Genomic DNA, 21184 nt, shown 5'->3' with positions numbered 1-21184 from the left:
AAAGTTCAAATTTGTTGAACAAAATTCTGTCACATGGTTCCATGGAGATCCACTGGGTACTGGTTTTACAGAAATTATTTTGGTAATATTTGAACAGGTACTGATGGTATCCACAAAAGTTATTTTAAAGTGATCAATTTGACCCCTGATTACGGTACTCCAGCAGCCTTCTAGAGGGGCCTCATCGTACTCGCCCTCGTCTGGCAACGCGGCCTCGAGATTCTGCGCGTATGTTGAGGCGACATCCGGTTGCTTCAGTCGCTCTAGGTTGTACCGTGGCGGTCACCGGTACCGTACATTGTTGATGACGGAGAGTTTTGGGCGTTGTTTTACTATCATCAGATAGTGGTCGGAGTCGATGTTGGCGCCACGATAGCTTCTGATGTCAATAATGTCGGAGAAGTGCCGTCCGTCAATCAGAACGTGGTCGATTTGAGATTCCGTCTGCTGTGGCGATTTCCAGGTGTAACGATAAGGAAGGCTGCGTTGGAAAAAAGGTGCTACGTATGGCCATATTTTTAAAGGCGCGAAAATAATAAGTCGTTTTCGTTCGACTGCTGGTGGGCGCTGAACTTTCCAATTGTCGGTCTGAATTCCTCCAACTGGCCTCCCCGAGCGTTTGAATCTCCTATGATGATCTTGACGTCGTGGCTTGGGCAGCGATCGTACTCGTGTTCCAGCTGCGCGTAAAATGCGTCCTTGTCATCATCAGTGCTTCCGGAGTGTGGGCTGTGCACGTTTATTATGCTGAAGTTGAAGAATCGGCCCTTGGTTCTCAACCTGCACATTCTTTCGTCGATCGGTCACCAACCGATCACGCGCCTCTGCATATCACCCATCACGATGAAAGCTGTTCCCAGCTCGCGTGTGTTGCCGCAGCTCTGGTAGATGGTATGATTACCTATAAACGTTCGCACCATGGATCCTGTCCAACACACCTCCTGCAGCGCTACGATGCCGAACCCGCGGTCCTTCAGTAGATCGGCGAGTATGCGGGTGCTCCCAATGAAGTTGAGAGATCGGCAGTTCCACGTACCAAGTTTCCAATCGCAAATATATTTCGTTCGCTGGGGTACATGTTCTTCCACCCCTATGGATATAAGAATAAGATTATGTGATTTTTTTGATATTTTTGCACCCTAATAAATATATGATTTTTTTCTTTTATATATTTTGGCTCTCCCATACGTGCAAAAAGATCAACTTTGTGATATTGGGATCTTTCTTATACTCTGCCATATATAAGAAAATTTTCTATGTGAGTTTCAAGATTTTACGATATTTGTTAGAAAATTCTCAATTGAAATTACTATTTCACGCAGCTAAGTCTACAAATGTTAACTGCCTATGTAATTAGTTTCAATTTATCGTACCATGTAAAAGATATTAACGTAAGTATTAATTTTCTTTATGGTTTTCTCTTTTCTTCCATAAACGCAAACAAAACTGTGATTGAGAATGTTGCTTTTTCGATGTTTATGCGTTACTCTTGAAAATAGTCGAAAACATTTTTGTGAATCTCTAGTTAATTTGCGCTTACATACGTGCAAAACATCACTTCTTTCATAATTTTCCTTTAGCAATACCTTCACGGTTTCTTTCAAAAAATCTTCTCAAGAAATTTCACATAGACTACTTTCAGAAAATCGTGCATGACCTGCCTCCCAAATTTCTCCATGAATTTATTCAGAAATCTGTCAGAGATTCATTGAGATTTTTTTTAGATATTGATTAACCATTTTCTGCAAAGTCTTCTCAAGAGAATCTTTAAGAGGTTCCTTCAGAAATTTTCCAGGAATTGTTCAGAAAATCTTCCATTTTTTTTCAAAATTTTTTCGAGGGATTTCTTCAAAAAATATATCAAAGAACCACCCGGACATTCATTATTCCCAGAAATTACGCAGGAATTCACTCATGAATGCTTTCAAAAATCTTTCAATGATTCATTTGGAAATTCGTTTCTCATATTCTTTCAGAAATTCCACATGAGATTTCAACAGAAATTTTACAAAGGAATTGTTTTAAAACATCTTGTATAGATTGCTTTATGATTTTTTTTCAGAAATTTGTCCAATTTTTTTCTTAATATTTGACATTAATTATTAATAATAGACATTTCTACAGAGATTCCCATAGAAAATATTCCTAAAACTCTTTCCGGTATTTCTCCGTAGTTGCTCCGAAGGTGTTTTGAATTCCAGAACAGCTTTCTGAAACAAATCCTGAATGTTTCAGAAACTAATTCTGGGATTCAAAACAGAGTTCAGGCATTTATTTCTGCAGGAATTCTTCCAGAAATGTGTCTAAGATTTCTTTGAAAGGTCCTATAGATATTTATATTTATCCACATAAATTTCATTAGGGATTCATCTAGAAATTTACCAGATTTTTTTAAAATTTTGTTTAAAATGACTTTCAGAAAATCTCCCAAGGTTTCTTTTAGAAAATGTAGAAAGAGATTCTTTGGAAAACTCTTGAAGGAGTTCCCGCAGAAGTATTCTTGAGGATTGTGTGATCTAATTACATTTCCAAAAGGTACTGACTGTGTTGCAAAATTCCTTGTGTTAATTATGGCAAATTTTGGAAAATGAAACTCCACTGCAGTTTTGAACTGTTCATCAAAACCTTATTGAAAAACGTTTAAACTCTATGAGAGCTTTTTTATAATATTTGACGGATCCTAAGAAATAGCTGAAGGAATTTCTGAATGATTTGTACACACTTAAAAAATATTCCACAGCTTCCTTCAAAAACTTCTTTAGGGATTTTCAAAATCATGAAGAATTCCTTGAGAAAACCTTTCTTGCATTTCTTCGGATGTTTCTGTATGTTTTGCTTTAGAAACTCCTGTAAGGATTTCTCCAATTTTTTCTCAAAGAGGCTTCATGAAAATAATGGAGAGATTAAAGATTCCACCAAAACATTGTGCAAGAATGCTATAACAAAATAAATGGTTTTGGCTTTTATTATGGCATTGGCAATGGTCCCAAATGGAGAATAACGTACCTCTGGAGCCGGCCTTTTGATACCTGATACACTCCTGATCAAAAGTTTCCCGGCACTGTCGAAAGATTAAATTTATATATTGGAAAGTTTGGCAACTTACCCGTAACGTGGGTAGATCACCTTATAATGGTGTGTTACGGCGTAAGATCTACCATAACCAATTTTGATTTCGTAATTTTCCAGCTTGGTTGATTTTTTTTTTTTTTTTTTATTCTTAATCACTTAACCTAATTTACAGCTCTATTGTCCATTGGGGCACTACGTGAGCAATTTCAATTGACAGCTGCACTTACATTTTTTTACAGCGCCATTCTACTTTATCGAACTGGTTGCCTTTCTGCTGCTTTCACTTTTTCTACATTATACCTAGTAGAATGATGAGCACAAGGATGACGATGGATGGCCGTTGTTCCTTTCCAGTCTGATTGGGGGTCCATTATGAGTAGCAGTTCGCCGATGTCCAGGTATCCGGGTCCGTTTGAGCCATGGGGCTCAGAAGAGGGTCAGTGTCAGTTGCTCTCGGGGGAAAAGCAACTGACGAAAAATTGCAAGTTCCGGGGCTGGGAATCAAACCCATGACCATCCGCATATGAAGCGAACGTGTGACCAACTACGCCACGGGCCCCGGCAATTAGCTTGGTTGATTTAAATGCAGGAAAACTATAAGATCAAAATTTGGTTGACTTTTCTGTATTTTGTTTTTTTCACTACTAATATACCATTTATTTCAGTGTTATTTGCTTCATTTTTACTTCAATTTTAATAAAATAACGATTTGTCTCAGCGCTGTTCTGGTAAATAAAGTTGTAATTGTTATGTAGGTCAATTTAAATTCCATGTATCATAATCATAACCTTTACTGTTTCAGGTAAAATCAGGTAATTGATCAACTATAATTAAATATATTTAAATTACATGATACTTGGGATATTGGGAGGGGTAGCCTAAGGAAGCTAAATGAACTGGTTTCTGGACAAATGTTCGTGGGGTGGCCAGATAACAACCATCGTGTTGTCTTCCGAAGGTCTCCAGTAAATTTAGCTTACCCTGCTACAACAAACCATCAGGTAGATCATTCCCTTCCGGTATGACTCTGCAGCCATAGGTAATCTTTGCGCTGATGGTGGGTACACAATCATCATCATCATCATCATATTGGAAAGTTTGGCAACTTCAGGTTAAGTTTACATATAAATATGTTTGTTAATCATTTGTTAGAATTATTTTCTTTTTAATCAGACCAAGAGTTTTGAAATCGGACGCAAATTGGCGGATATATGGGCCTAAAAAATGACGAGTTTTAATGGGGCAACCCTAAGCTTTTGATCGGAAGTGTAATACAAAGGTTATTTCATAAATGCTTACAGGTATTCCTCTACATATTCTCTAGTATTTCTTACACGTTTTTCTCCAGAGTATCTCTAGGTCTGTTTTCTTTCTGTAATTCATTCATTCATTTCCTCAGAAATGTAGCCTAGTAATTTCTACAGGAATCGCTGTAAAATTATTGAAAGATTTTCGAATAGTATTTAAAGTTTGATAGTCCTTTTTTTTCAGTAGATATTCCTGCAAGGATTCTATTAAAAATACGAGCCCGTTCCAGTGATTTCTCTAGGAATTCTTTAATAAATTTCTCGGACAGTTTTGTCAGGAATTTCATCAGAAATTTTGGAGGAGTTTTTCTAGGTATTCATCCAGGAATCTTATTATCATTTTTTTGCCTTTCTCGTACACTAATTGTACTGGAAAGGCTATATGTTCACTCCAAAAATGACTTTTTTAAAGTAGGCCCGAAGGGTCGAGTCACATACACCAATCAACTCAGCTCGACGAATTGAGGTGATGTCTGTGTATGTATGTGTGTATGTAAACAAAAAAAAACTTACATCACTTTTTGACAGTAAACCTGAACCGATTTTAATGACCGACGGTTCATTCGACGCGGAATCTAGTCCCATTGTTTCCTATTGAAAATGGATCGGATCGGTCCAGCCGTTCCGGAGTTATGGTCATTTAGGTGTTCCGGACCAGTACCCTTGGAAGGGGCCATGCATAAAAATGTAACAAACACATACATGCGACACATCAAACTGCGGCATTTTTGATATCCTGATGAACAGTTAGCAAGAAAACAGTCTCAGACCATATCTGAAACGGTAGTATTCCGGAAACGAGTCCAGATGTCCCACCGGAAGTGGCCAAATATAAAAGTGGTCCAAAACTATGCATGTGACAAATCAAATTGCGGCAATTTCGATAACCTGGTGAACAGTTAACAAGAAAACAGTCTCAAGCCATATTTGAACCGGTAGTGTTCCGGAACCGGTTCCGGATGTCCCGCCGAAAGTGGCCAAATATAAAAGTAAACCAAATCCATGCATGCGACATATCAAAGCGTGATTTTTTTGATCACCCAATAAAATATTGGCATAAAAAATACTTAGACCATATCTTAACCGATTCTGTTTCGCAACCGATCCAGATTCCAGATATCCCGCTGGAAGTGGTCAAATATAAAAGTGATCCAAACCCATGCATGCCACACATCAAACTGCGGAAATTTCGATAACCTGAAGAGCAGTTAGCAAGAAAACAGTCTCAGACCATATCTGAACCGGTTGTGTTCCGGAACCGGTTCCGTAAGTCCCGCCAGAAGTGGCCAAATATAAAAGTGAACCAAATCCATGCATGCGACACATCAAAGCGCGATTTTTTTGATCACCCTATGAAAGGGTGTCATAAAAAAGACTCAGACCATATCTGAACCGAAAGTGTTTAGGAACCGTTTCCAGATATCCCGCTAGAAGTGGTCAAATATAAACAAAACTTTTGCATGCGGCACATCAACTAACGGTTTTTTCCGACAAGTTGATGACCGGTTATCAAGGAAGTAGGCTACTAAGACCACATTAGGGGCTGTCAGTATTGCCGAAACTAGATACGGGTTTCCGTACGAAATCGGCTAAATCTAAAATTGAACCAAGCCCATGCATGCGACATAGCAAAGTGCGGCTTTATTGATAACCTAATAAACGTTTGCAAGTAAATAAGCGCAGACTATTTAAGAAACTACCGGTAGTGTTCCGCAACCGGTTCCAGGCCAGAAGCGAAACCAATCCCATGCATGCGATACCTCAAATCACGGCTTTTTAGGTAACATGATGAACTATTCCAAGAAAATAGACGCAAGCCATATCACTGTCCCAAGTAACACAACTTGTTATAATAATGTATATAATACATGCTTCATACAAACGTCTATGTTTTGTTCTAATTATGGAAAACTTATTTTCGTACACTTATACCACCGAAAAAGCGCAAAAAAATGGCGGCTTATAAAACATCTTCATGATGTTACAAAAGATGTTTTTCAATACATTCTTATAACATAACATTAAGTATCGAATATGTTCTCAGCAACATCGTAAGAACTTAGTTGGTAGAAGAAACATCACGATTTATCAAATGAACACTGCAAATATTTGTGACACCTTTTATGTGCTATTTAGTAATGGCTGAAAATAATGTTCAAGCCTTACATTTCATTTGTAATTTATCATCTCGATGTTCGGTCACTATGGCTTAATTTCATGTGCCATTCGAAATTTATGGTGAAATAAGCACATTCACCTTTGATGCATTCATTCGCTTTCCATCAGATCGATAACAAGAAGGGAGGTTTTGGTCATCTCTCTGGTTTTTGTGAGATTTTTGAACAATTTTTCAGACATGCAACATGGTGGCTACTTGACACAGCACCGAAGTATTGAAATGCTACCTTTAATCATTGTACTGAAGATGTGCTTGTATTCGTTACATTTAAATAAGGAAATTAATTCACTTCATTAAATGTTTGAACCGCCCCAGATAAATATTTTTTGGATAGGGTCAATCATGATCAAACGGCTATATATACAAATATTAGTGTGAAACACTTAAGCAAGCACTGTAATCAAACAGTCCTGATAGGCAAGAATCCAGAATATTATAATTACGTTTTAATAACATCGGGTGTACATCACAACAACATGTTTATAGAATACTACTTGAATCGAATGAAATACATTGAAATAACATCATAATAACGTTTTTGCAACATCTTTTTCCAAATAGCATACAACGATGTGATTGTTGTTTTTGAATACCTGTTTTGAATATAAATATAACAATAACAAAGTTGTAGTGTAGCTTCTGACTCCAATCTAAATATTTTGGTTTCTTGTGTATTGCGGAATAAAAATTAGTGTTTCTAAGTGAGATTTAGCTGTCACGTAAGTACCCAAAGTAATTTTTAGATGGCATATAAGGCCTGACACCAAGTTGAAGCTCAATGGTGACTTTCCTCTGCTAACCCATTAGGACTCGCCTAGAATTTTAGAGAATATTCTTATAGTCGTTAAGCAAATTTGGAGCCTGGATGACAACGAAATATTAACTCCAGGCAATCAACAATCGCAAAATATTAGTGTTCAATTAGTTGAATAGCTTCAAGTGCGAATGATTTTTCATAAATAATGTTCAAGTGAGTGAAGAGAGACATCGAATTGATAAACTTATACACCAACGTATTTAATACGTTAATTTAACGTATTCTTAACATACTTCAGCCCAAAGGTTATAACTATGTGCTGTTGATGTTTTTCATATACTAAATCTTGAATTGAAGGAAGACAATGATACAAAACTCTAGTGCAATTGACGTTCAATTTGCGTTACTCTAACTTGTGGTTAGGTTGATAACATTTTTCAGTGACTTGTTATTGCCAAACATAGTTAAAACATGATTTTAACATAGGATGTGTTCAGATTCGATTATAGTACTATACTACAACATCTTTTTGAAATTTAACTTTCAAAGATGTTTTCTGTGTTACTTGGGGTGTTACGGAACCGACTCCGGGTGTCCCGCCCGAAATGGTCAAATGTAAAAGAGAACCAATACATGCGTCATATCAATGACTTATTCAGTAACAAGATAAACGGTTAGCCAACAAATAATCCCAGGCCATATTTGGGAGAACCGGTAGTGTTCCAGAACTGGTGACGGGATGAGTAATCCGCCGGAAGTGGTAAAGTATGTATAGAAGGTAACCAAACCATAGCGGCGTTTTTGATAATCTAATGAACGGTCAACAAGAAAATAGTCTCAGGCCACATCTAGAACTTGTAATAATATTTCGGAAGCGGTTGCGAGTGTTCCATCGGAAGTGATTAATTAGAAGTGCGCCAAAACCATGCATGCGATACATAAAATCGCGACTTTTTCAAAAATTTGCCAAATGGTTAACAAGAAAATAGCCTTAGATCACATAATTTTCGGCTTTTTAGGTAACCCGATGAACAGTTAACAAGAACATAGTCTCAGACTATATTTGAGACAACCGGAATCGGTTCCAGGTGTCCCGCCGGAAGTGGTCAAACGTGAAATTTAACAAAACCCATGCAAGCTGCACATCAAATAGTGGAGTTATTAAAATGAACAAAATAAATGTGGAAGCGATAAATCAAATCGTGTTTTTTTGATAGCCTGTAAACCTTGGGTAAGATTATAAGTGAAGAAATGGTCAAAATCTTCATATACACTCCCGTTCAAAAGTTTGGGGTCACCCCCTCAAAAACATGTCATTTGTTTAGGCCCATATCTCCGCCAATTTGCGTCCGATTTCAAAACCCTAGGTTTCATTCAAAAGATAATAAGTCTTTGAACATGATTTAAAAAAAACGTTTTCAAAAAAATTTGTATGTAAACTTAACCCGAAGTTGCCAAATTTTTTAAAAAATGAATATAAACTTACGGCAGTGTCGCTAGAAGTTGGGTCGATCAAATTTTAAGATGAGAGCGGTAATATGACCCATTTTCTATTAGCATTCAACTGCTTTTTACAGAACTTAGCTAAAAAATCTAGAAAAAAAAGTAATTAAGTAAATTAATACTTGATATCATCGACCAATAGTTTGGGGTCACTATCGTAAAACATGGAAAAGTGATTTGTTGATATCTTTGTCATCTTTTATTCAACTTTAATTCTTCTTGGCTTATTTGAAACAAAATGAATGATACTTACTGCATAGACATTGAACCACACATATTTGTTGAAATTTACATACTAAAACTTAACGTAAAGTTGCCTAATTTTTTGAAGCGTGGTAAAATGTGCTAAATTTACATAACATTTTTATATACAAAAATCGTTAAATACGTTAAGTTGAAGACATCAAACGTAAATTTAGTTAATTATCTTTGAAATGAGCCTAAAATAAATAAAATTGAACTATGGATGACGAAGATATCACCAAATCACTTTTCCATGTTTTACGAAAGTGACCCCAAACTTTTGGCCAATACATCATATTGAGGGGTGACCCCAAACGTTTGGTCGATGACATCAACGATTAATTTACTTAATAACTTTTTTTCTAGATTTTTTAGCTAAGTTCTGTAAAAAGCAGTTGAAAGCTAATAGAAAATGGGTCATATTACCGCTCTCATCTTAAAATTTGGTCCAGCGACACTGCCGTAAGTTTATATTTATTTTTTAGAAAATTTGGCAACTTTGGGTTAAGTTTACATACAATTTTTTTGAAAAAGTTTCTTTTAAATCATGTTCAAAGTTTCTTTGACTTATTATCTTTTGAATGAAACCTAGGGTTTTGAAATCGGCCGCAAATTGGCGGAGATATGGGCCTAAAAAAATGACATGTTTTTGAGGGGGTGAACGGGAGTGTATGCAAGAGAATCGTGACCAAAGCGATCGCTTGAAATCACACTATTTCAGATTCTTACGGTGTAAATGTATAGTAGGATTGATTAACGTTTTATGGAAAAATTATAATTTAATTGCATCAACACCGAATAAAGTTTTATCAGGACATTTAACCTTTTGCTTCTAAAATTACTGCTCACAATTTGGGTGCGGCTGGTTGAGCCCTTGATCTCCTCATTGCGATTGAAATTTTACGGGAAAATTGTCATTTCTTGCATTTTTCTCGTGAGAAGGTCAAATTTTACATAAATCATGTTACCAGTGCTAATAAATCATAGCCTAAAGTGTGCTGGAATTAACATTGGCGAAGATCACAAAGTGATCTGTGATTGTGAATAAAGTTAACCTTCTTCATGCATTAGCTGACGCTCAACCCGCTGCCGCAGTGCATGGAATGGGGTCATAATGACTCCAATACACGACTAGGGTTAAGGTGGTCAAGCAGTCAACTGAGAGGTCTAATATTTTTCAGCTCTGTTTTGCTGTTGAACATAACATCGGAATATGTACCATCAATAAGTTTCCCAAATCAATGATGGCTTTGTTAAAGTTGTTGCTTTTCTATATAAAGTGTTCGCAGGATTCAGGAACATTATGGCCAACGTCGGCCAAAGTTCATGAGTAAATATTCGACGAGAAAGGCACTACCACCACTAGGTGGATTAATCTGGTATTTATTTCTGCAGAAACTTTCCTAATAAAACTTCACATTCAACTAAACCAATAGCACGCCTTCTCTATAGGAAGAAACACTTGAGAGAAATAAGTTTCAATGGGTGAGGTTTTTATCTATTTGTATTAAAAATATCATTCAGATTAGGAATCTAAGGACACAATACGTCTCTCACTTCCATATTGGAGTGCTGTAGTATAGAGGCGTCCAAATGTGGAAACCTTGAATAGTTAACTCTGAGTTTACCATGACAGCACTGGTGAACGTTGGTTAGTGACTAGGAGTGCATCATACGGCGTGGAAAATTAACCCTAAAAGGCCTTCATGGCCTCTGTTTCGTCACCTCGCTGAGTGTGTTCCATCAAAGACGAGCTCTGAAAGGCGCCTGGGGCCCAATGGACCCCAGGTATCCCTTTTAGGGTTAATATCAAAGCTGTGCGAGAATTCAGAATTTTCTATGTAATTGTTTATAGTGTGTATTGTATACATAAGCAAGTTACAAAAACAAAATTGTAGCAAGGCCCGTTGACATCAACAAACACACTAGAATGATAATATGTTTCACCATCTGTCTTCAATAACTAAATATGGAATTTCTACCAATGGAAGTCCTAACGATTGCCCATCATCTCAAACCACATTCCACAGGACCACAAACAGCTTATTTAGCAAATTGACCATGCCTCGGTCATTATCTAATGATTTCTTTTTTTCTTGGTTTTCCTTTTCCAGAATCTCCAACTAGTCGTGCACATTCCGGCGCAGAGCCAAAGCAACAGACAACATCCACCCCTACATTGCGGGAGAAGAAATCTACCAAAATAACTACAAATCATCATCGTCGGTCCGCTAGGAAAAGAAACATCATGTCCTGGACCAATCATCTGGATCGTTTTAAGAAGCTTATCTGAGAGGGCGCCCTATTGTTACTGGAAAACACCGGAAAAAGGTCAGCCGCCCTTCGGAACGGAACTGAATTCAATCATACTCCCACGAGGAGAGTAGAAGCCGCAATTGCGCGTGGTTAGACGAACTGATACTAATCAACTGTGTGCGGGGAGTGGGGGTTTACTTGATTGGTTGAGTGAAATATCAATCGAGAGTGGTATTAAATTGGTGAAAGCCGCTTTTGTTGGTCGAAGGGAAGGAGTTTGGCTATTGATTTAAAATTTCGTCATCGTGATATGTGAACAATTGGTTTGTAGATCAAATCTCCAGTGTTTTAGAGAGCAGAAATGGAAATTCAGTGTTAATAGTGTATAGTTCAGTGATATTGAAGAGAATATTTTAGTGATTTTATAGGCATTTCGTTCTAAGTCAGGTCAGACGGAGAAAATTATCGGTAAGTGTTTGTTTTATAAGTTTAATTCCGGTTTAAAGATATTATATCATATTTAATAATAACAATCATTATATTATCAGCCTTATCTGGGGAAATAAGTTTGAGCAACTTCCCCGTCAACGAATTATATCGAACGCAATCTAGATTATCCAGAATTATCAACAAGCTCCCATCAATGAAATCACGTGCCTGGCATAAGTAATCATTCCATGCTAACAGGGCCAACACGTCTAAGCCCCGATCGTGGTAATCTCGGAGCTGTCCGACTTTTATCCTTATGGCTTCGTTCATTCTTCGTACATCAAACACTACAACCAGCCAGGCTCAGGCAGCTCCTAGGAAATGATGGCATAACCCTTCGAGAGAGCAGCAAACGCCAAGAAAGCTTATAGCAAAAACACCATAGAGCCACCATAAATTCCCATTCCTTCTCGTGCTGAGGGCCGCTCGTCTTGAAGCCAGCAGTAGCGACGGGACATAGTCAGCCAGCTTCCGTCGGTCGTCGCACAGACGACGACGACTGACTCCTCGACACACGGAGAGCGAAGTCGCTTTATCTGCCGTTTTTCGCATAACTAACAATATTCCGCATGTTATACATTATGAATGCGAAATAATTCAAGCACCAGGCTGGCTCGATTTTTTCTTCTTCCCATGACCCAAATGGGCAGCCAAAAACGCACACAAAGGAAAAAAAGTTTCCGGACCGGAAGGGTGCTGCACTTTCTGTCTCTCGATCGCACACATACACCGAGGTACGTGACTCATCATAAAACGGTTTCTTCCTCTGGAAACTTCTTGGTTGATTTTGCCTACTTCGGGCGTATGCGCCTATTGGCTTATTTAGCCAATTAACATTTCCATCGTTATGCAAGCACAACCTAACCGTAATACCACAAATCGCGTGAAATTGTTTTATTTAAGTACCTTATTGATGTTTAGAGCATGTTTTGCTCCCAATTGAAATATAAAAGAAAAGAAAATGTTAAGTGCCGAAGAGTCACTACAGTAGTGTCATAGAGGTTACTCCAAGTTAATCACTGAGTAACCAGCTCTTGAGATAAAAAACAAAACAACATTATTTACTGATAGTTGAACGAGTAACGAAACTAATGAAAGAGCGGTGGATAGAATCGCAAGTGTGCGTCGAGAGAAATTGAAAAGAAGTTGAAAATTGATAGAGGGCCATAATAATTGAACAACACAATCACAACGATGACCCCTTTGTCTAAAGTCCTGATTTTGAACGGCTAGGTTCTCGCTAGTTCGATGATGACTACTAGCCCTAGACAGGCAAAAAGATCATGGTTGCGACCAGAAGTATATAACAAGATCGTTACAAAATTATGACAACTGTTGTTAGAAATAACAATAGTTGATATAATTATGTTATAAGCAGGGCGCAAAATTTTCGAGCAGACGTGTTGAAGTTCACCGTGTGGCAATTTTCATTCACTTGCCTGCATGCTCATATTCAGCTGCTCGATACTCGTTTGTCAACTGAATGAAAGTCAATGATTTTTTTTAAATATCTTGCAAAGTGTTAAATTGTTGATAAAATATTAACGTTTCGATTACATTTAACGGTGCTTTACACAGATCTCGTCCCAGTTGATTGTTTTTGAGTGTTTTTGGAAGGAATCGTAGCCATAAACGTAGGTAATTATGAAGATGTTTCTCGATCGGCTTCATATTCAATGACTGAGAGCGAAAATGAATTTGTTTATTTTGAATATTCAGTGCAGAATCACTCAAATTCCTGCTATTTTCAGTAAATGACTATGAACATTTTGCACCCTGGTTATAAGGATTTTTCTATGTGAATATCCTTAACAAAGTTATATTAGCATTTGTTATAATTTAAATAACAATATAATAACAAAACATGTTTCATTTATTTAAACAGATGTATAACAATATCTTTTATATTATGCATTATAATAAAATTGCCTCTAACATAATTTCGTTACACGTTTATTGCAATCTTTGTATATTTTTCGTAACAAAACTATTTCAGAATTCATAAAATTTTTTGGGTTGTCGCGAAAAAGATTTATAATTTTTGTTATTTTGGTCACTCGAGCCAAGAGATTTATAACAAAACTTGTAACAAATTCGTTGTATAATATATAGCAGAACTTGCTATAATTTTGTTTCGCATGTTTAGTCTAACAAAATTTGATATAATCTTGTTATGATTATATCTCAACTTGTTAATTTTTTGTTTAAATTGGAACGAGTTATGTTAGAATTTTTGTTATTATAACTACTAAATTTTAATACTACATGAAACATAACAACCATTGATTGTTACAAAAATCATTATATCAAAATAACACAACTTATAATCATTTTGTTTTTCCCTTTTTGTTTTTGTTCTTGCCAATTGGATTTTACTTTCTAGGTTTTCCCGACTAGAAAATTATATCAAGTTTATATCATATTGTGTTATGATGTCATAATATTTTTCTATAACTAATTATGTTATAAACTAGATGCAGGATGATGTTAAAATAACTAAAATTGTAACAAGAATTATACTGGTCTAATCAACATTAAAACCTATTTCGTTATAATCATATCAAAATTATAACAAAATGAGATATGAATTTCAGCCTCAGGATTACTAGTTTCTATCAAAATTTGATACAATTTTGTAATATAACATTTCAAATGTCGAAGACTTAAAACTAAATTATAATACAATGAGTTATAAAACAACATTTGAGCGATTCCACGAACAAGTGGGAAATTTTTCCAGTTTTTATTTTTTGTATTTTTTGATTTGCATGGAAGCTTGCATACAAGTTTTTGGGGAACAAAAACGCCGTTTTGCATACTTGGTTCGCCATTTTTAATCTAGCCTTACTTATGAGAAGGGCCTATGAAAAATGCACATGATATCTTCAAAAAATTGTATCTCGAAAACGGTTTGTCCGATCGGTTTGGTGTCTTCGGCGAAGTTTTAGACAATTGTTGGAGCTATATGTAGAAAATATGCACGGTCAAAAAATATGTTTGGTTTTTGTGATTTCAACTAAAATATAGTTTTTCCCTCAAAAGTGACATGTCAATATTTTTTTTATTATCCTTATGTTATAGCTGACTGAAAATGCTACCTAGTGCACAGTGGGTTGTTCTGGAGAAAAATAGGTTACAATGAAAAAAAAATGTTTTAAAAAAATACGGTTTTCAAAAAAAGCTATTAAGTAAAGTCAAAAAAGTTTGTCGCCCTAATTTTATGAAAGTACATCAAATTTGCAAGAAAAAAGTATTTCGGTAACATTTTTCTAAGATGCACCGTTTAGAAGATATTACTAATTTAATATTGATTTTTTTGATAACTTAATAAGTTTTAGCCCTTTTCGAATGTACTCCGTGTTTCTCCAGTTTCAAAAGTATTTTTTGCGGAAAGATTGGAAAATTTTGAGTTAAAATGACACTGACAGCTTAAAGATTTGAGTGAAATTCTCTGCCTTAAAAGTATTTTGAAAAACAAGTTACAAAATCCCACTATCAGGAACAATGATTTCTTCCAGTGGTTTTGGTGTATTGTGTTGAAAATGTGCATTCAACTCTTGCATATCGCAAGCTCCTCAATTAGCAAGATTCAAAAGAGCGAATAAGGCTTATTTTTCAGGGGTGGTATTTGTGCGCAATAAAAAATAACATTATACTTTGTACATCAGTTTATTTTTATTCCTGTATTTTTATCAAATTATTGTTTACACAACTTTCTTAACAATATCGAATATTTTGGCATCATTGTCAGGGCAGTTTGAATAAAGCTTTGCCTTTATTGTATTTTCTGATAGAGGAAGAAATGAGTGGAATTTTTGAGTTCCTTGAATTGTTTTTGCATTATTATATTGATTATTTAGCTGCAAAGACATATTTTCGTATTCTTCTGTAGTAGAATAACAAAATGACAACTTTATAAGTTCTTCTTCTTTTCGTTTGTTTGCCCAATTAAACAACTCTCTTGCAGTCTTTATCGGGTGTTCGCGTTCTTTGGCTAAACTTGCTCTGGTAGCCATGCGTTTTATCGTACCTCCAATAGCATCGCATGGACCTTTTCCGTGCGATGTTGCGAAGAAATGCCATTCAGCGTCAATACCATACTTTGACTTAAACTTACAAAGGCTAGAAAAGTTTTTTCGGTTTTTATACTGTGAAGCAGCACCATCTGACATAAAATAATTTTTTTTTCATGTTTTTGTTTTGATCAATTTGTAAAAAGTTCATCATTTTATCAATAAACAAATTAACAGCGACTGAATCATGTCTTAGTTCTTCTGAAATTATAATGAAGCTAAAATGTTTAATTTGCTCATTTTCAGTATAATATATTACGAAAGGATGGATTGTGGCCTGTTGCACGTTCCAATGGTGTGATTGAACTTCATCCTGCAAAACGAAGCTTTAATTTTCAGAAAAGTCACAAATAGCCAAAAATTCATCATCTTGCAAGTTTTGTTTTGTAGTTTTCAAAAAATTGGATTGTTCGGTTTTTACAAAATCATGCGGAATCAAACTTTCTAATTTTGAGCTGAAAAATGTAACAAAGTCATCGGTTTGCTTTACAATAGTTTCTAAATCACATCTGTCAGTGGTAACCCATTGTTCGAATGAAAGCTTTTCAACAAAGTTTTCTTCCAGTTGTTTCAATAAACTGTCTTCTAAAACTGAGGTATCTGGGCAGTTTTTACATCTTCGTAGATGGCAATGAGTTGTCTTATTTTCGCAAAATAATCTATTCGTTAATGTTTTTAGATCATTCAAGACATTGTATTTTTTTAAGCTATGTAGAATTAAATTGACATTTTCATGCGTAGTGCAAACGCAAACATTATGTGTTCCTGTGATAGTCAATAGTTTACATTGCCTTGGCCGGAGGCTTGCAAATGATGAAAACCCTATTTTTACATTGACGTACACTTCATTAAAGCGATTAAAAGCTTCTCTTAATGTCATCATTAACAATCTTTTCTGAACAGCTAATCTCTTATTTCCTGTCTTTACGCTAACAAAATCTCTTTGGCCTGGCATTGCACGGCTTATATCATCGTCCTCAAAAAAATTCAAAACCAGTTCTTTTGTTTCATTACTCAAAGCTTTTCCAGAGCTTGAACCTTGAGATGAATCTAATAAATTATTTTTTTCCTTTCTTGCATCTGATGCCATATTTCTACTAGTTTTAAATTCGTCTACAATTTTTTGTACTGACCATGATTTTGGTAACAATGATAAAATTGATAGTTTTTCTTGCCTTGTGGCTGAATTTAAAAATTTAATTTTCATATTTTCTATGACTTCATTAAACTCGTTTGCTTTTTCTGTTTTAGCGTCTAATTTAAAAAGATTTCTTCGTACACCTTCGACGATTTCAGCGCACTTTTTTTTCAGGATAGTGAACATTTTTAACCTTACCTAAATCTATAGGCGAAACACGAATAGCTGCTATTCCTCGGTTGAATATTTCGACGTCTACAGGCATCGTGAAGTCTTCATTTGATTGAATTGTGCTTAGCGTTGACGCTGATGGTATCGTGACCAAACTTTCATAGCTTTGCGAATCAGGTACAACAGGTATGGTCTGAACAGTTGGCATCCTTGAGCCACCGGCTACGCTTTGTTCTTCGTTTTGGGTGAGGTGAGCTCTTGAATCAATATGTAGACGGCAAGACGAACAAATACGAAAATCCTTGGTGTTCAGTGTGGATACCTTGGAAAATCCAATTGACTTTAGTTTTTGGATGATACCATCCGTGAGATATCGCAGCTCTTTCGAACACTGAATGTCTTTGAATGGACGAATACATCTGATTTTACTCATTTTGTAATCTGTAACATAGAAAATATTTTCCAATTGTTAGTTTTGAACGAAAATATCACAACACATATAATTAAAATGTGTATTTAAAACTTACCTTTGCACCAAAACGTGTTACACTTTCCTTTACAATTATTATGTTATCAAACAACACTGGATCTAGTTCAAAAACACTGGATTATTAGCTGAAATTACTATGAAATCACTATGCTTCTAGCAACCTTTCTGCATTTACTGTTTGGTTTTCCCTAGTAGATACTGGATGAATTCAGAACCGAGTCAGACATTATTATACAGATCACGGGTATAAATCATAGAATGCTGGGTAAAGACTGCTGGAAGATATGTAGAGTTGAACGCTCAGGTATCGTCAGGTACGAGTTTGGAGAGTTGGAGCGAGGTAGATTTGCTGGCGTAGGTATATTGTTATTGAAGAAGATTGTAAATTGTATATACCTGGAATGAATAAAGAGTGCGGCGGTTGTTGATTGAGGTATCAGTCGGCAGCCGTCTAGTTTGATGGAAGGTGACTAATATTATACTAATATTATACCAATTTTAATCAAAATTGGCTGAAATCTTGCGAAAAGCTGGAATTATACTAATGTCATCGTGTCAGACTACGTTGATTTGATCCACTTTTTTGTTTATTGATCTTTGTTCTGCCGCTTGTGTTGTGTGTAAGAGGTAGCGGTCGCGTTCGAATGAAATAAAGCAAGCTGACACCCGACCGCGACAACGAAACGAAGGCAGTGAAAAGTGTCGAATGTTTACAAGCCTGGGCCAGCGTGGCCATGGTGGACTAGTTCCAACAAAGACCATGTTTACAATCACCAACTGTACGTAGTACAGCTAACTGGTGTCTAATTACCTGTATCTAATACTTATTAGCACGTTTTCAGCAGAAGGCAATAAAAACCACTGGAAGAAATCATTGTTCTTGATAGTGGGATTTTGTAACTTGTTTTTCAAAATACTTTTAAGGCAGAGAATTTCACTCAAATCTTTAAGCTGTCAGTGTCATTTTAACTCAAAATTTTCCAATCTTTCCGAAAAAAATACTTTTGAAACTGGAGAAACACGGAGTACATCCGAAACGGGCTAAAACTTATTAAGTTATCAAAAAAATCAATATTAAATCAGTAATATCTTCTAAACGGTGCATCTTAGAAAAATGTTCCCGAAATACTTTTTTCTTGCAAATTTGATGTACTTTCATAAAATTAGGGCGACAAACTTTTTTGACTTTACTTAATAGCTTCTTTTGAAAACCGTAATTTTTTAAAACATTTTTTTTTCATTGTAACCTATTTTTCTCCAGAACAACCCACTGTGCACTAGGTAGCACTTTCAGTCAGCTATAACATAAGGATAATAAAAAAAATATTGACATGTCACTTTTGAGGGAAAATCTATATTTTAGTTGAAATCACAAAAACCAAACATATTTTTTTACCGTGCATATTTTCTCCATATAGCACCAACAATTGTCTAAAACTTCGCCGAAGACATCAAACCGATCGAACAAACCGTTTTCGAGATACAATTTTTTGAAGATATCATGTGCATTTTTCATAGGCCCTTCTCATAAGTAAGGCTAGATTCAAAATGGCGAACCAAGTATGCAAAACGGCGTTTTTCTCCCCCAAAGACTTGTATGCAAGGTTTCATCCAAATAAAGATATATGAAAATTACTCGTTGCTGAAATGATATGGAACCGCTCAAATATGGTATTTTGAAAACACCAAGGATGTTGAACATGATTATATCACAACTAGTTATGAATATCATAGTTTGTTAGGATTATGTTTTATTTTTGTTACAATTTTCTAGTCGGGTTATCACCGCATGACTTTATGATAATTGAATTTAATTGGCTTGAAAATTATTTTCTACCAGTATGATGCAATGGGTTACTCCACCAAATTTCTTGGAATTAACTTGAAATAATCAATCAAAGATTCTTTCCCAAATTTTCTCCAGGGATTTCTAAAGTTTCTTACAGGAATTATTTCAGATATTTCATTAGCTATTCCTCTGAAATTCCTCAGAAGGTTATATTAGAAAACTTTTCAAAGATTGCTTCATAGATATTGTCATTTTTTTTTCAGAAATCCTCTAGTGATTCCTTTAAAATTTTTTGAGAGATTCCTCCAGAAATTATGCATTTGGATGCATTTGAAAAACAATTTCATGGATATCTTTATAAATTACTCCACCGATACCTGTGAAAATCCTTCAGCAATTCCCAAAATGATTCCTTCAGAAAATTTTAAAGGTGTTAAAAAATCTACACGGTATGCCCTTTGAATTCATCCCGAAAATTTTCCATGGATTCTTTTAGAAAATCTTTTATTTTTTTTAAAAGTATTTTACGGATTTATTTTGAAAGCTTTTTGGAACATTTGCCATGGGTTTCTTCAGAAATTGCTCTAGAATTTAATTTAGAATTACCTCTAGAGAATCCTCTAAATATGTCTCCAAGAACTCCTTAAGAAATCCTTTCTACTTCATTTCTCTCAAAATTCCGTACGAGAATTCTTCCAAGAAATTATTCTCGGATGTCTTAAGAAATGCTCCAGCGATTCCTTCAGAAAATAAAAAGTTTAGAATTCATTCAGTAATTTCTACGCGGATTTCTTCAGAAAATCTTACTCAGACTCCTTTGGGAATTCTTCAATTTTTTTTTGTTGAAATTTCCTTTTTCAGATATTTCTCTGGAGATCTTCGAACCTACTTTCTGAGATTTTAACAGAAATTCGGATTTTTTTTTCTGATATTCAGGGATTTGTTTGAAATTAATTTAAGAGTCTTCTTTAAAGTTTGAGGGATTTCTTCGGGAATTTTAGTGCGCGGTTTATTTTGGAAATTCTTCTAAGAGCTCCTGCAAAAATTCCAAGAGAAACACCTTCTGAGAATCTTGAAGAAATTCGCACACAATTTATTATGGAAATACTTTCTTAATTGCTATATAAATATGAGAAACTTCTTGAGTTCCTCAAAAGCCATGTCAAGGCAAATTTGCTGCTGCTGGAGATATTTCTGAGAGAAGTCCTACAGATATATCTAGGAAAATTCCTGAAGGAGTTCACCTGAGGAATTCACTAAAGAATTTCTTATGCAATTTCTTCATGGATGATTATATGAAAATTCCTGAAGGAAATCATGCAGGAAAAATACATCCTCGAAAACAAAACCATAGAATTTCTAAATGATTTTTTGGAAAAAAATAAAGAGTCTTTGAAAGAATACATGGAAAAATAGAAAAATCCTCTGCAGGTATTCATAGAAGAATTTCTTGATTAATACTTTGAAAAATCCTAAGGAATAGATTCTGAAGTAATTAATGTAGAAATTGCCGAAATAATATTTGAAGCAATTTCTAAAGCATCACTGGAAAAAAATATGAAAAAATACCTAGAGTAAGGTCTCAACTTGGGTCTCAATAAACCTTACGCAATCCCTGGAGGAATATCTGGAGGAACTTCTGAAGAAACTTCTGGAAGAACTTTCAGAATCTCTTGAGAATTTTCTTATGAAAATTATAAATGAATGTCTGAGGGAA

At 35.4% G+C, this 21184-nt stretch overlaps 1 protein-coding gene across 1 annotated transcript; it reads right to left on the bottom strand.

Moving 5' to 3' along the window:
* Positions 1-14187: 14187 nt before the first annotated feature.
* On the bottom strand, positions 14188-19356 carry LOC134287805 (uncharacterized). Its single transcript, XM_062850763.1, has 2 exons — positions 17716-19356; positions 14188-17629 (listed from the first exon to the last, which is right to left on the bottom strand). Exon 2 carries the CDS (start codon positions 17201-17203, stop codon positions 16208-16210), a length of 996 nt encoding a protein of 331 aa, XP_062706747.1. The 5' UTR covers positions 17204-17629; positions 17716-19356; the 3' UTR covers positions 14188-16207.
* Positions 19357-21184: the final 1828 nt, after the last annotated feature.

Source organism: Aedes albopictus, chromosome 2, assembly GCF_035046485.1.
Source record: "Aedes albopictus strain Foshan chromosome 2, AalbF5, whole genome shotgun sequence".
In the NCBI taxonomy this organism is placed as follows: Eukaryota; Metazoa; Arthropoda; class Insecta; order Diptera; family Culicidae; genus Aedes; species Aedes albopictus.
This window is presented reverse-complemented; position numbering and strand designations above follow the sequence as displayed.